Genomic DNA, 16,913 nt, shown 5'->3' on the forward strand with positions numbered 1-16,913 from the left:
GTCTGCCCAACACTTGGTCCTTAAACCAGCACCCCTCCACATCACTGCAATCTCAATAGTTCCATTGCCAATATCTTTAATGTAATTCTGTTTAATCTTCATTGTCCTAACAGTGCCAGCACCCACCTTCACACCTTCTGGCACCATAATCTAAAACAGAGTGGCTGTTATTAGGACTGGAAACATCCAACAAATGCATTTGTGAATTACAATGCACCTATTACATGAAAAGAAGCAAAAGAGCACCAAAAGAGAACAGTTTCCAAACAAATCAACTTTATTGTCTTACTTGCACGGCAAAATACGAACAACATCGTTCTGCTTGTAACTCTCAATGCAGACAGCACAATGATCAAAGTCTGGGTCTGTTTCCTAAAATGAATAGAATGAGAATTCAAGTCAAGAGTTGAGGCTATGACAAATGTCAACGTAGCTGTGACTAGTACACGAACTACACCGTGTCAAGGGGCTGTTACTAAGCTGTAAACCCAATGACTGGATTATTATATTCCAACATGACTTAAGCAAGAAAAGAATCTCATACATGCAAAACTCCCCTTTCTTGGAGAGGGTAAATCATCATTTGATACATAAGCTAACGCCTAAGATTATTCTAATGTTCAGTGAAATCATTATCAAATATAGTGGAGATTTTCCTAGATTTCTTTACTTACAGCTTTAAGAGCTAACATTTTGATTTTATTCAGGTTTGTTTGTTTGTTTGTTTTGACAGAATAAGAATTCTAGGGCTGCTTCTTACAGCCAGAACAAACACATTTTACTTAATGCAGACTAATTCCATATTTGTATCTGCTGCTTACTTACAGAATTATCATCATTCTTATTGAGACATGAATATGAGGATCACTGGTTGACCAGCCCCTCTCTTTTCTGTTTCCCAGAAGTTACCATTTGTTAAAATTGTATTTTAAAATATATTTTAAAATTCCAAATGAAAAAGGGGGGGGACTTCATTTATATACAGATATGGCATCAACTATACATATTTAAAATGTTTGGGCCTCTGACACAAAACAGGTTGTGCCTTCTCTTAGTTCAACTTCATTATTCTTTTTGATGACAACCAGCTACAAGTCAGACACCAAGACAGGGACCAGAGCAAGGCCACAGCCACTCCTGGTCAGCACCAGCCAGGGCTGCACAGGGAATGCTGATGGCTCCTCTGAGGAAGAAAATGTTTTTCTCACTCTGTTCACCTGCACATGCACCTCATGCTGTCTGTACTGCAACCTACATAGCACTTGCCAGTTCTGATTTTATGCTGTCAAGACAACAGCATCGTTTTACATGGAAAGGTTCCTCTAATTTATATGTTTTTCAATTCCAGAAAAGGTTTAGTGCAGTGGGCTGTTTTGAAAAAGAACTACATAGGGAGGCAGGAAGAACAGAAAGACATTTTCTTTGCCTTCTCTCTGGAAGCAAATTTTCCTATCACTTCCTAATCTCCCACTGCTGATAGTGTTGGTAAGAAAGAAAAAAGGAATCACAATAAAAAGGCCCTAAGAAATAATATTTTAAAAATCAAATCATAGCAAGAATGCCCCTGCCTTTTGAAAATTAAAGCTAAAAAATAAGGAAGATTAAATGACTACTTTTTCCTTTTAGAATCAAAAATAAAGCAATATTGCTCACAAAAGTAGAAAAAGCTTAGGACATAACACATCATATATTTTAGTCTGCATACTAGCAAGAAATATTCTTGGAGTAACTTTGACTGAAGTACCTCTTTATGCTCCCTCTTAACTTACTGAATAGTCATATTTTACTTAAGAGATTATCTTCAATTACCTGTCTTTTAAATTTATTTTTCCTTTACAGAACTTACATATGATAAGGCTCTAAGCTTTAGAATTCAACATAAACAATGCCAGCCCTATGTACTCATGCCAGGACACCCTCCCAGTCAGCCAGCACACAAAACCACCCTCAGTCACAGTTGCCAGATGGAGTGCAAATAGTATTTAAGCAAGAAAAACTTCTTTGAAATATACAGAATTACAGCACCCATCAATACTAACAGTTACACAAAATATTGTGCCACAGGACAAAGTAAGCCTCCAACAAGGAAGGCAAAGTCATAAATCAGAAATGGAAAGAAAAAACTGAGACTGTTTCCCAGAGAAAAATTAAACATGATGCTCAACCTTATCATGTTGAAATCTTATTATTATACCTTATCACCCTTCTTTACTGTCCTTGTTGTCAATTTACCAATGGCTTTCTTGGCAGCATCTCCAAGACGACGCTAATAAAGTGACAAAGAAGAGAACACAAATTAACTCTGATAAACAAGCTTCATTAGTGTCCTTTATAATGACTTATTTGGACTCAATAATACCATTGCAATACACACTATGGCAGCAGGCCAACACATAAGACAAAATGCAAACACAGCAAGGCACAGAAATTAGTCGAGGAGGAAAAACAGCCAACAGTTGAATCCTCAAATGCTCTCCACAAGCATGGGTATAAAACTCATGGACTGTATAGGAGTCCACAGAAGTCAATCAACATTGATGTGCAAAACTAATCAAACCCAAGCTGCAGGACAAAAGCTGAAGCAATGTCCCCTCCCAATGATTTCCATTATATTCTGCTCATATTGGTTTTTATTCAGTGTGCTGTAATATACTGCTACTTCTCATGCCTGAATTATTTTTGTATTTCCCCTCTGAGCAGGCTGATCTTATTCTGAGATGCAAAAGATCCTCCCAGTGTAACCTAGTTTCTCTCTTGCTATTACCCAAAACCACCAGGATCTCATGTAAAAAAAAAGATGGGTCACGAAATCCAAACAAGCCAATACAGACTTAAATAAAGCTGAAATTAATACTGGCTTGAAGATAACCTCAATCTGAATGCAGAGGCTAAATTATTTTTTTGCTGTTTATGCTGTTTTATGACCACCACAGCTGGATGGAAGGAGTCTTTTCTGACATTCAAGTGGTAATTCCTACAGAAATACCCAGTTCCCAGCCAATAAAGAGCAGCTGTTTGTCACTGTTTTCCCACTGGGGTCCCAGAGATGGGCACTAAATGAAACAAAGGTCCTGCTGTCTTCCTTCAGGGACACGAGACATCAGACTTGGTTTACAACTGACTTAAAAACCAGAAGTTGTGCATCTCCTCTTGCCCCTCCAACCTGTACTAAGTACTCTGCCTTTGAAAAGGATGGGCTGCTTCTGAGAATGCAGCTCTCAAAACCTCTCCTGCAGTCTGCAATAAATGTGTGGGGTTTTGTTCCCACCTTTTGTAAAACTGAAACCCAAATCCTTCATAAGGTGTGACCCCTGTAACATACATTTCCCCGCATGTAAATTGCAATGAAAGTTGCTTTTATTTGAGAAACACAATGACCTCAGAAGTCTGTACCACAACTGACTGTACCACTTATTCTTGAATTATGTAAGTACTTTTCTTCCTTGTGGTTTTCACAGAACAGCAGCTCTTATTTTATATTTTTAAGAGGAAGGATTTGAAAAAATCAGATACACAGACCCAGCTACTGAAGCACATCCATATAGGAAGCACAGATCAGAAGCAGAGCTGGGATGGGAAATAATATGCTTCCTAAAGCCAGAAATTTCACCCTAACGTCAATTTAGGAGAATTTGGTCAATTTAAGCAGATCTAAACTACTTGTTCTGGAACAAGCATATTGGCTTGAGCACTTAATGACAAGAACACACTGGGCACACTGCTGGAGTAGATAACCATTGCATAACCAAAAGCGTGATTACTAAGAGAGGAACAAGGCTGAAATGGCATTTAACTTAAATGCTCAACTCTACCAGTTAAGTAAATGTGGGTAGTATCTATATTTAGCTCTACTGCATGTGAGTGTATATGCACTACAAGAAATTTTAAAGATTATTTTCCCATTTAAAGCATAATATTTCAGCAGAATTCTTCCAACATATTAAAGTTCTTTTACGTAAATAAATTTGCTAAATAATAACTTCCATCTCTTCCGTTTAGAGAGGTCAATCTCCTCCATTTTCTAATTTTAACAAATACTCTTTCAGGCTAACACTGGAAATGCTCAGAATTCGATATTTTGCTAAGTTAGAGCACAGGCACACAGCATATGCTTGCCTTTAAAACCTACAACTGTCTGGATGGAAAAGGTCACTTCCACATGAAAAAGACTTTCACACCTCTGGCAGAAGCATGCAAGAATAATGATGTGAAATACCAATATCTACTTGTGTTATCTACAAAAGACATCAAGGTTTTGATGGCTTTGACTTACGAAACAGAAAAACTTGAGCGACGTAACTTAAAAACAAGATCATAGCCTAAACCAAGTTATTTCATCACTAACAGTACAGTCTTTGTGAAATCTCTCAAAGCTCTTTAAAAATAAGCTGTAGCTGTCGCCACTTTCTTATTAAAGTTTAATAAGCTCAGCTTTTTAAACCACATAAAATTTTCATCAAGTTTCTCCTGACCTTTGTAAAAATCTAAAGGAAGAAAAAAGGTCATAAGAGTCCTTTCCCAATGGAGCAACTGTTTTGAAACGTGGACATTTGGAAGGAGCCTAGAGCCATGTAGGGGATAGAGAAGGCACAATTTAGTATTCCACAGACATTCATTAAGTTACAGTTATATTTAAACTTTCACCATCCCAAGGGATCACACTAAGTACCAGCTACAGTGTGGTCATTTAAGAATGAAATCCTTAGGAAAATCAACAGGATGCCCATGGGACCTGCAGCATCAGACACTATTTATAGTAACTGAAAAGGAAATCCTGCACCACAGCTGAGGCTCTGTAAGACTGAATTTATTTGAGGTCTGACAGAACACCAAAGAACTGGCCCACAGTCAGCTGCTGTGTATCAGCTGCAATTTGGGGGACAGGGAGGACAGTGAGTAGAGGTCAGGAGGTTTCCAAGTTAGCCTTGACAGAGAGACAGGGCAAAGAGAGGCACTGTGGATTTCCTGAGGTTTACTGACCCTTCTCAATAAAAGCCAAGGCACGCTATGGAGGGTCATTAAGTCCACACTAGTAAAACATTTACCTCTAAAGTTTATCTGTGTTTGAGCTGACAACTTGATTTAGTCTAGATCTCTGAGTATGGCCATACATAACTCAGTTCTTCAACAAATTAAGAGTTGAAAAAGAATGTAAGAAAGGCATATGGACAAAATTTTGGTTAAAATATATGACCAGGAGAATTAGGCACTCCTTATCAAGGGTGATTTTAAATAAAGTTGAAAGGTAACAAGGACCACTAAGCAGCCCTGCACCTTAGTTTTCTTACCCCAATATCCATGACAGATTATGGTTTGGGAATACTTTTGTACAATTTCTGAATTACCCAAACTAGTACAGAATGTATCCTTAAGAGCACGGAGCGAATTCATAACATTTGCTCAGTGTTCCCCTACACTATGCAAGTTGATTCACAATTTAACTTTCCTCCTCATTCCCAACATACATCCAGTATGTATTACTCAGCCAACACAGAATCTATCTTACTTTTGGACTTACACAAACCAAAACTCAAGTATTTTGCTTCAGTTCTATTCTTTGCTCTCATGTAATAGGATCTATAACCAGTGCTGCTCAGGATGAAAACACTTTGCTATACAGAAATCCTTGTCTGGCAACATGCTTTGCCTTGGAACAAAGAGGTTCTGAACATCAGTTTCATGGGCATCCCTTATTTGTTCTCTATTGATTATTGTATTCAGAAATATTACCTCCATAACTTCAGAGAAAAGAAGAGACCCCTTACCTGATTTCTGTCACGTGCACTTGTGTACCTGATCTTCTGGATGAAGTAAAATATTAACCATGCTGAAGAAATGATCATCAAAACAATGAATGATATTGACACAAAGACTAGAGAGCCCCGACTGAAGTTCTTGGGAGGAACACGGGACCCCACTGCTATGGCCATCAGGACGGAGATATTCTTTTCCAAGTAATTCAGGATCTCCTTAACCTTCGATTCCGTAATCATGACAGCAACAATGTCTCCAGTTCCTATAAAATGGGGAAAAAAGTTGAATTTCAATTTAAAATTTGCATGTTGCTCACAAGATTTTCCAAATGCTAAGTCATTTGACAACTCAAGAGGTTTTAATCTAAGCCATCTATGGCACATGGAACTGGGCATTCTACTCATGCCTTGTCCTTCAAACCCAGATTCTCAAATTAGGCCATTAACATGCAAACTCTCTGCAGCTCCACACATAGTAACAGATCTCTACTGCTGGTTACACAGTACTTCCCACATTGTGCTTACTGTGTGCAGTCTGAACTAGCTTTCAAAAGTACATTTGTTCCAGATCTGAAGCCATGAATACCTAAACAGGCAACTCTCAGAAAAACATTTAGGAGATGAGTGAGAATATGAGAATATTGCTCCAGCACCCTTAGCACAGGCAGTGCTGGGGATGTTGCTGGGGAGAGTTATGCAAGTTCCCCTGCGTGGTTATGTGGCTGCAAAGCAAAAGAGAATTGAAAAAACTTGGCAGAAGTTTGACTGCTGATTTTATCACCCATACAAAGACACGCTTGATAGGATCGCAAAGAGGCTGTCAGCTTCATCAGCTCCATTTTCAATGTGTAGCCCATCTGTTTTCATAGTGTCTTGCCTCTAGACTGCTTCCTGTCCCAAAGGGAAAATTATTGGTACAAGGATAATAGGAAAACCATAAGCCTTTCTGAAAAAGAACAATCACCTATAGAGCAGAAAGAGCATCTATGTTTTAGAGCAAAAACTCCATTAAAAAAAGAGGATCTTGAACACAGGGTAATTCTAAGTTCAAAGAAAGAAAAGTTTTAGAGAAACCAAAGCCAGAAAGAAAAAAAAACCTTGTGAAGTTTCATTCTTATTCATCCAGACTTATTTGCTTCCTATACTAAAAACCCTTTCAAGACCTATTTTCAAAATGCTTGCAAAATCTGTACATCTGCTTGTTCCATCTGCTTGCTCCAATTCACATTCCCTCAGAGAGCAATGGAATAAGGCAAACAACTTCAGCACCAAGATTCTGGATTTAGAGTGGATTTAAGCTACAGAGAACCTAGTGTGACAGTAGAGAACATGAGGTCCTATTTAAACACAAGGCATTTGTTCAAAGTCTTTTAATCAAAACCTAATTTTTAAGATTCTACTATATCCACAAAATGTTCAAGAGCCAAAAGAGCAGCATCTTTGAAACCCTGGGCACAGTAACTCGGGGTGACAGCTACATAATTTTCCAAAATGTGGACTTTTAATAGAGTTGTTCAACAGCCTTAAATGTTCTCTTGTTACTCTTTGAATTCACCATGCTAAATGGTAACATTTACAGTCACTATCATCAGTTTTCCTATTAAGTGCATTAACCTTGGTGATGTGCGTTGTGCTGACAGAACTACTCAAAAGATTCAAAACTGATAATCTCAGAAATTAAAATTTGCACCATAATTGGAAAAAAACATTCCACAGCCCTCAAATTGCTTTTCTCAACAAATTTAAACTTAACTTTATTTAAAATTGAAATGGCAAAGTCATTCAGGTCTTGTCCTGCTAACACAGGACTGAATAGGAAAAAAGTTCAGTGTTTACTTCTGAATATTTTTGAAACAGTGCCACAGTAATTCAAAAGCTTTGAATAGCAATGAAAACTCATCACAATTTATTTAATCTCTAGTATAGCACAGACTCACACAAGATCAACTTTAATCCAGCTCTCAAGAGACACTTCAGTACCGCGTCTGGTTTCATGCAAAAATAACCAAGATATTTAACAGACAGCAAACCTCAAAGTAAAAGTCCATCATTAGCTTTATTTTCATAGAAATCTTCCCAGATTCCTATTTGTCCAGTTGGGGAGACAGTTCCCGCCCAGACTTGCAGGACATTTTTACAGCACAAGAGACATCCTTCCTGCAAATCCTTTATGTAGCTGCAGCACATGCCCCTCAACCCCAAATCCCTGCAGCTCAGATAGTGCAAGATCAGCCCAGAGCAGATAATTTATATTGCTTGATATTTTCCCCAGACTACACTTCTGCTCTTCATATCTACTTCAGACAGAGGAGAAAGGCAGGGAAGGCTACAGGAAGACTGCATTCCCCAGAGGACATATTCTGCTAAGCTTCCCCACTAGGAATTTATTTGCACTGAGAAATTATGTTAGTATCAAAATATCAAGCTAAAGTACTCAATGTAATATTCTAACATGATTTATAGCTATTTGCAAAGCAAAGATGACAAAGATCTTCTGATACTAGTCCAGTTCTATCTGAATCCAAATCTGAAGCCTCTACCTATTCCCTGCTGCCCAGGGAATGTGACAAAGCTGACAATCTGTCATGCGTTTTATATAAAGCCCAGCACAATGGGAACCTCTGGCATCACTGCAAAGTGATTTGCATTCCAAATGACTCAACTGGGAACAGCCAAAGTGCTACTGCTGCTTCTGACCCTGCCAGAGCCAAGGAGAACTGCAGAAAAGAAAAATAAATTTTGTCTGTTTAACATACTGAAGCTCAGTGGAAACTGGGACTTGGTTCATCCGTATTTTTGTCAGGGGCATCACCCTAAATAATTTTAGCAAGAACTCCCTGTTTGAGAACAATTGGGGGCAGGAGGAGACAGTGACTCATTTATTTTAAGCACCTTGAAACCTTGTATTTCTGAAACTTTAGTAGGAAAAAATCCTCAGGTGAAGACAGAAAGACTAAAAGTGTTTGTGAAACTCAGAATATGGTCTTACTCTACATAATCTTACAAAAAGGAATATTCTCCTCAGCCAAGAACACAGTGTCCAGAGAAAATAATCTGGATTGCTTACTAAAGCAAATGAACTACACATGGAACCACAGATGACAAGCTAGGACAGACGGTAGGCATAAGATAAATATTGATGCCTGTAAACATAAATCATTTAATTGCTATCATCCAAGCCCAGGCAGCCCTTTCTAGCTTGCACTTTTACCATGCGCATGTTTAATTAGGATAGTTATACAACTCTGTGTATGAAAAGGGATGAAGTTGTGACTAATCACTAAATCTGTGTAATGTTACATTGTGAGAGCAGAAGACAGAAGAACTTAAAAGCTGACAAGACAGTAAAAACAACACTACGGTAAAAACAGCAACATCCAGAAGTTTCCTGTAGAGCTCATAAGGAAACTGCTTTGCTCTCTCACTGACCTATTCACATCTCCTAGCAATTCTAAAAGAGCATGTTTAGAAAGCCAATAAAAAGTCATCTCAACAAGATGTTACAAGTGTCATCACAGGCAAATATTTGTGGTGCTTTTGTTGTGTTGGGTTTTTGGTAGGTGGTGTGGGGTTTTATTGGGGTTTTGTTTGTCTTTTTTGTCTTTTTTGTTGTTGTTGTTGATTCTTGACTACCAGATGTTCATATGAAGCTCCAAATATACATAACTATGTCCAGGATACCAGGCTGAAGCTGAAGACAGGCATGGTTCAAAGAGTAGACTTCAGACCCCTTCAATCCACCTAGCATGCACCAGAGGCTGCAGGGAACAGCAGCCTGGCAAAATGCAGCTGCCAATCAGACTGCAATGCCTCAATCACCCTCTTGCAGAAAGGGAGGGCAAAACCTTAGATCCCATCTTGAGTGTGCAAAGTCACACCACCTGTAAGAGGCACTGAACTATTGTGATTTGATGCAACAAGGTTTGCAGAGAATTGAGAATTAAGTCAGATACTCATAACAAAGGTCAGTGATTTGCTAATGGCTGATATTTTAAGCTAAAGTCCTTGCAATAAGTCTATGATAGTGGCTGCTGATGCTGCAGACACAGCATGAAGCACACAGACTGCACTCATCTCATGCTTGAGAATCTCATGTCCTCTCTTTAAATAGCAGAGAAAATTTAACTGCAACTGAGTCCTTTATCACTTCTTTCTGAAAAACCTAAACACAGCACATTTACCTGAATAATTCTGCTGGTGAAAATTTCAGAGTACGTCCTTAGAAAACACAAATTCCCTATTTCCTTATAAAGGTAAAGATTGGTCCAGACAGTCACTTGAAAGCTGGATTCAGACAGTAAAAAGCCACTGCCTTTCTGAATGCAGCAATAGGATCATCATCATGATAATGTAAATGGAAATAAAACTGCCCATCTTCAAAGCTCAGACTTCCCTATTCTTCTATTAAAATCCTGTAGCTGTGCACTAAGCATTTCTGAACCCACTATATCAGAAATAAAAAGACAGCAACACCTACTATTCAGTACCCAGGAAAGGGATCAGTCCTATTACTGTGAGTGACAGATTTCTTGGAATAACATCAACTAACAGTGAAACCACTCCAACAGAATTTAGGGGCCCAGAAAATGACAAAGAAAGCAGAAAAGCACTAATGAAAGCTATGGCTGTATATGAAATTTTGAGAGACGGATTGTTAGTTTTGTGAAAACACCAGAAGACATCTGAGCTGCACGAGAGCAGAGGTGGAAGCAAGGATGACCTCTACAAAGGAAAGGATTCAGCCACAGAGGATAAAATCCATGGAACCTGTGAGGTAAAGGATAAGCAAAAGGCATATTGACCTGTATGCAAAGCTGGGCTGCTAGAAAAAGTAAGCTTGGGGAGGACTGTTTTTAAATAAAAATTTCATGGCACAGCAGTGGGGAAAACCCACACATTTATCAGGCACCTTAACGTTTTTGTCTAATGCAAAATAAAGAAATCCGTTGTGGAGAATAACTCTTACATTCTAAACAGGTTTATGGGAAAGCAGACACCAAGAGGACGAGCCTTGGCATATCTTCAGAGTCATTAAAACCGGTCTAGCTGCACATATTTTTATTTTGATCTAATCAGAAAGTAAACAAGAGCACATCCAAGCTGTCAACACATGAGCAATCTCAAGAGTAGAATATGTTGTTTGAGATGTCCCAAATCAAATACTTCTGAAAACAGAAAAAGACCATAATATTTGACAGTTATTGTATTCTAAACAAGACAAGATTTTAATGCCAAAATACATACATTAATTTTAAAATGAGACTGGTAGCATTTTAAAACATTCATCTTCTTGTTGCCTTAATAATACTGAAAATGTTGAATTCTTGCCTGTATGTAAACATTTTGTTTAGGATGCCTATTTTATGTAGTGACGGACACCAGAACAAATTTAACAAAATTACCATGAGAAAAATCCTAAAGGGCAGCAGAATATGAAGCTGTTACCCAAACGTCAGGCTTTCACAGGGTGCCTCAGTTAAATACAACCAGTGGAACAACCTTCTATCCCAAAACACTGAGCTAGTATTCTCAGAAATCCAATCTCTTTGCTGCACAAACCTATGCAAAACAACCTAAATAAAAAAAACTTCTGAAATTAAAATCTGAATTCTCTCTACTCAAGAGGACAAAGAAGTAGGTATTTCAACTTCAGTGAGGAAAAAGGCTTCTATGAAATACTATCAATGTGAGTCTGAAGAACACTCAAAACTCCTGTTTGTAGCAAAAAGATCTTCAGAATTTCACTGTCAGGTAAAGAGAGGGTCCTGCTCTGTGCCCTCTAAACATGATTACACACACTTCAGTGTTCTGCAAGGTGCCAAGCACTGCTGTACTGCAGACATGATGCATGATCACAAAGTCCTGCTCCTTTGAGAAAAGGAGGCAATGATTGAAGCATATGATTAGAAAACCAGAAACTGCAAGAGCAGCTTTCCAAAAAGGGGTGTGACATAGTTAAATTCAAATCAAATATTAAAGCTTAATCCAATTCTTGTTGTGCTAGATTGTAACACATTAAGTTCATAAGTGATAAATAATAAACCTATAAGCCCATCTTCCTTCATCAGACAAGAAACAATGCCTCAGTGTGATGTCCTTGCTGTACTTTTGATCAGCTTTATAATCTACTCTGACCAAGAGTTGCTAAAAGGAGAGCCAAATAGCAAAATCAGTTGAGAAAACAGTTGGGTTGCATTTAGATGACAACTACTGACACATTATTTCATAACCCAGTTGCACTATTCTGACACTGAGGGATATATTTCTTAAGGAGAAATCTGCATACAATCAAAACAGGTAGTCACAGACACATCCTGATTCATTCACAAGTCCAAATCCTGCTGATACACGTGAGCTGGGGAGCCACACCCTGGATTTCCTCAAGCTTGTCAAGGTCAAGCTGTCTCTCTCCAACACCCAACGCACTCCAAAAAACAAACACAGCCTCTCAAAGATACAGCACCAGTACCTGCAAAAGAGGCACTGGGCTTTGGCTTCTCTCCAGATCATTTCCTATTCTCACCTCACCCCAGGAGCTCCTCTCTATCCTCCATCTCAAGTCCTATGACACTAAGCACTGCTAGAAAAATTAAGATCCTCTATTAAGCTACAAGATGCACCCACCTCTTTATTGTTAGAGTCCCTCAAGTCTCAGAATCTCTGTTCAGTCTTTAAACATACTACTTCAATACTTCTGATGGGCAGCAGGAGGACAGACCCATGGCTGGGCCAAGAAGGGGAGAGACTTTATAAATCCCTGGAATTTGAACTGCAGCAGAGTTCAAATAGAATAGGAGGGACATTGGGTTTTTGGGGCTTCAGGTTTCTTGTGCTCTCCTCCTTTGAATCACCTTGAAAATTCCACTTATATCACATATTCCCTTTCTGTGGAAGGACTTTTATCTTCTGGGAATTACATGTATATATATATATATATGTTTGGGGGTTTTTTTTGTGCATGTGAATTTTTAGGTTCTTTACACTAGGAAAAACCAAGCCTAGACATGGGAAAAGCAGACAGATGTTGCAGTGACTTCACAGACATTTCAGACTCTTTCCTCTCTTAGCAATGCTTCGTTGCATCTGCTTGCACTACAGTTTTATCTTTTTTAAAGGAAATGGACATTCCACCTAAATAATGCCAGAAGAGTAAAAAAAGCCTGGCACAAAGAAACATTATCACTTGATCATCCCCTTTCCACAATATGTGCACAGGTTTTTTTTTTCTTTTACTCATATTTTGACATGGCATTTAACCACGTCTATGGCACGTAAACTGATCTGCAGTCTCTTTTAAGGAATAAATACTTGTATTGTTAAGGTATTAGTATGCTAACAAAGTAGACCAAATTTTACATTCAAACCTTGAACAAATGCAAATTAAGAAAAAGATGAAGGATCACTTTAAGTTTTGACTAGGAAAACTGTGTAATCCTAACACATTACACACCACTGAAAAGAACTGTGTCACAGTTTCACACATTTCTGAAATATCTATGTCTGCCTATCTTCAGAAGATATCTTTGCTAATTTGAAAACAACTCTTCTTCACTTTCTATACTTCTGAACAATGTCCAAAACCTGTTACAGTGTTACATGCTTGATTCCTCAATAATATTAATGCAGTGTAGACCTCACAGATCCATTCATCAACGCAAGACACGCTTGGATTTTGATAATTGTCTCTTGCATTCCATAGTGTGACCAGGTGCTAGCAGGTGGCATTTACATTTTGCAATTTCTGGATAGCAGTTTGTATTCTCACTAATAGATGGTGCAGCTTAAAAACCCAGGGATTTCTCAAAAGGGCAATTTGTCATGCTCATGTATTTTCTTCTACAGACTTCTGTACAGATCTATCAATCTGGACATGGACAGTCATTCCAAACAAACTCAGCAAAGCACCAAAGAGAAATGGCAAGACAGCCTTACCCAAGGACACTACAAAATACTTTGAGAGATTTATAAATAGCATATTCATAGATTAATATCATAAATTTGGTTCTACTGAGTCCATAGATATGGGGAATTACTGTGCTGCTGGAGCTCAGACTTCGGATAAGAAGAAGAATGTAATTACTTACAGTCACTAACAGTCCCGTGGGCCTTTTCACAGTCACAGAACTAATTACCCTTTCAGCTGGCTGAGTTAAAATGAGCCTGACTGCTGTTATTTCAGTTGTGGATGAGGCATGTATGACACAGAAACACTGGTAAGGAGTTCTGCAAGGCACCAAGGCTGTGATGGCTCTGTAAAGGGGTTTCCCTGGATTGCCTTGAAGAGACAAGTGCTTCCTTATGGTCCAGAATCAGCACATCAAACACTCCTCTCCACATCTCCAAGTGTAAGTAAGGTACCTCCACCTTCTGTGTGACAGATTTCTCTGATTGATACATCTCCAAGGAATGTAGAGGGAAACAGGATCAACAATAAAGCTGTTAACACTCGTCCTCCATATTTTCAATTAGCAAACAAACAAAAAATGATCATATAGATGTAAAATATGCTTAGGCTAATAATTACTTTGTCTTTTATGAAGCTTCAGCTTTAATGACTCAGCTCTTTCCTTTTCACTAATCTTCTAAGATAAATTAATTTTAATAAAAATATTGTAATATACAATAAAATTGATTTTGACCTGTGGATTAAAAGTAGGTCTCAGTAATCCAGGGCAAGTTTTGCAGTGGATTTGGTGTAGAGCTAAAATATTCGTCAGCACACATTTGTGCAAGATAATCTGCAATGCACCCTGCCAGAGCTTTCATGCATCAGTTCAGCTGAGAGTTACATAAAGAGACATTTGTGAGAAAAAGGCAAGCAGCAGAGTTAAGAGATGAGCTGCTCAGAGATCAGTGCCACAACAGAGGACAGTGGCACTTCGAGGCTGGTTCTCTGTAGTCTGCTGCACCCACTTCCAATGAGGGCAAGAACGTGGAACAGCCATCAGATGGCAACAACTTCCAATTGCTTCCTGTCCCTCCTGCCTCTGACCCACTGACCTAAAACAATCCACGGAACATCCAGGCAGTTTAGCACAGTTCAAAGCAAGTACAACCCTTGCTTCCCACTCTAGTGTGCTTTTCAAGCAAACAGAGGGCCATGAAAAATCCTTCCCTTGGAAGGAACCTGTTTCTGGGAGGGCATGTTGGACAGCTCTTGCACGGTGCCACGTCACCTGTGCACATCATGGAACAGAAACACCTTTCTCTTGAAAAAATTAATCACTTGTTTCTTTAGAAGAGCAATAAAGACTGATCTTGATGACATGACTGCATCTTGGTTCAAAAGATCTTAAAGGATTACCTGTATTAGGTAAATCTAAAACCAGTGTTACATTAGAAGTTGTTTATACCCTTCTGGAAATTTCTTAGGTGCTAATAAACTATAGTTACTGGAATCCAGCAACTTCATTTTGACACTGTCTTCTATATGTGTTTCTCTTTTTCTGTCTATATTTTTTCCATAAATTCTAGCATGGAATTTAAACTTTAGAGGCTTGTTTGGCATATATTCTTTTCTATAAATCCAAATAAAAGTCTAGATTTTAAGAGAGAAATTAAGTATCATAAAACCATAGACTGATTTGGAAGGGATCTTAAAAATGATCCAGTTCCAACCTCCCCAAATTTAACTATTTTGTACTTAACAGGATAGTCTCCACCACACACAAACAAAAAAGGAATTAAAATGTTATTTAACCTGAATTTTCATCCTTTTCTCATAACTGCTTATAAAGGAGACAGCTACTATATATTTTCTCCACCACACAGGCTCTTTTTTACATTAGACAATATCAGTTTTGTTTTAACAGAAGCAGCAAGCAAAACCACTCATAAAACTGCCTTCCTGCCAGTGACATCATAGTCTAACATAACCTATGCTGGGAAAGGTGTCTTTTGCTTAGGTTCATAGAAGACATCTACAGGATTGTACAAAATAAGTATACAGTGACAGATACAAAGATATGGACAAGGAAAAGAAAATAACGTTGCAAATAACATCAACAGAAATACAGGTATTTAAAAAAAAAAGCTGACCAATTCCTGAAGGTCATTATCTACTTTAAAACTCAAAGGTGAAACCGAAGGGGCAGAGACTTGGTGGACTATGACACAAGAGAAAGCAAATTCTGCTATTAGCAGCAGAAACTGTTCATTTGACACAGTGATGATAGACTGATTCCAGAGTGACAGTTGTTATCCAGCCACAAGAAGGAATTGCCATTCTGCTAAGGAATATTTTGAGTACGAACAAATTTCCATAAGAATAAATTTTTCAAATGTGTATTCAAGCATAAAATAGCTTGGATAAAATATTAATCCTACAGGTGAAAAGTGCTTCCTAAGCTCTTTTCAGAGGGAATCACCTCTCTGCAGGTGGGCAACATACATAAATCTGTGTAATGTGTTATTTATTTTTACCACAGACACTGTCTAAGCGGGTGATTGGAATTCATGCAAATATCCAAGCAGGAAAGCTTGCAGTTCATAGTGTGCATTATAAGCAGTTGCTGCTTTCCCCTCTACTTCACCAGGAAGGCAGAATATTTCTAAGGCTTTATATGCAGCAGTACAAAGATTATATTACAGTAATATAAAATAACACAAGGTCTACTTTCTCCTTTGTCTATGGAAAGAAAATATAGAGTCATTAACTTGGTCATCATAACACAGCTGCAAAATTGCTTTGAGAAGACTGCATGTTTAAAGAAAAGAGGAATACTGCACAGCAATAGACATCACATGGAGCTAACATCAACTTGGTGGCTCACCTCCTTCCTCACTTGCTATCAACTCCAACACATTCACTTAATCAGTGCAGAACAGCTCTCAAATACACAGGGTCAGCTCCTCTCACCCTTAGGGACAGAAAATACTAAAGAGAAATGATGTAGTGCACTGCAATATCTAATCAGCAGATGACTCAAAATCAATTAGGCTGGAGGAGACCTCTAAGATGATGTGGTTGTTCACCACCTACAAAGCACACAAGCAGTGCTATGGTTGAAAAAGCAGAAATAGAAGACCAGAGAATAGCTTGAATGTGTGTAAGTCTGCTTTACACACAGTGGTAGAAAAGTCTCATCCTGCAAGCACAGGTTCAGGAATCTGTCTCCCACCTGGAATAACTCTCAAGAAAGAGAATACTGGACTCCAAAC

General features: G+C 38.4%; 1 protein-coding gene across 4 annotated transcripts in view; it reads right to left on the minus strand.

Annotated features, from left to right (window-relative positions):
* RNF130 (ring finger protein 130) overlaps window positions 1–16,913 on the minus strand; it is a 49,554-nt gene that overhangs the window by 19,546 nt on the left and 13,095 nt on the right. For all 4 annotated transcript variants that reach the window (XM_063413254.1, XM_063413253.1, XM_063413255.1 and 1 more), the window contains 3 exons: window positions 5,766–6,016; window positions 2,195–2,266; window positions 290–372 (listed from right to left, as the gene is read on the minus strand). In XM_063413254.1, the coding sequence (XP_063269324.1) occupies window positions 290–372; window positions 2,195–2,266; window positions 5,766–6,016 (406 nt within the window). The remainder of the gene's footprint in view (window positions 1–289; window positions 373–2,194; window positions 2,267–5,765; window positions 6,017–16,913) is intronic.

The sequence above is a fragment of the Prinia subflava genome, chromosome 16, assembly GCF_021018805.1.
Source record: "Prinia subflava isolate CZ2003 ecotype Zambia chromosome 16, Cam_Psub_1.2, whole genome shotgun sequence".
In the NCBI taxonomy this organism is placed as follows: domain Eukaryota; kingdom Metazoa; phylum Chordata; class Aves; order Passeriformes; family Cisticolidae; genus Prinia; species Prinia subflava.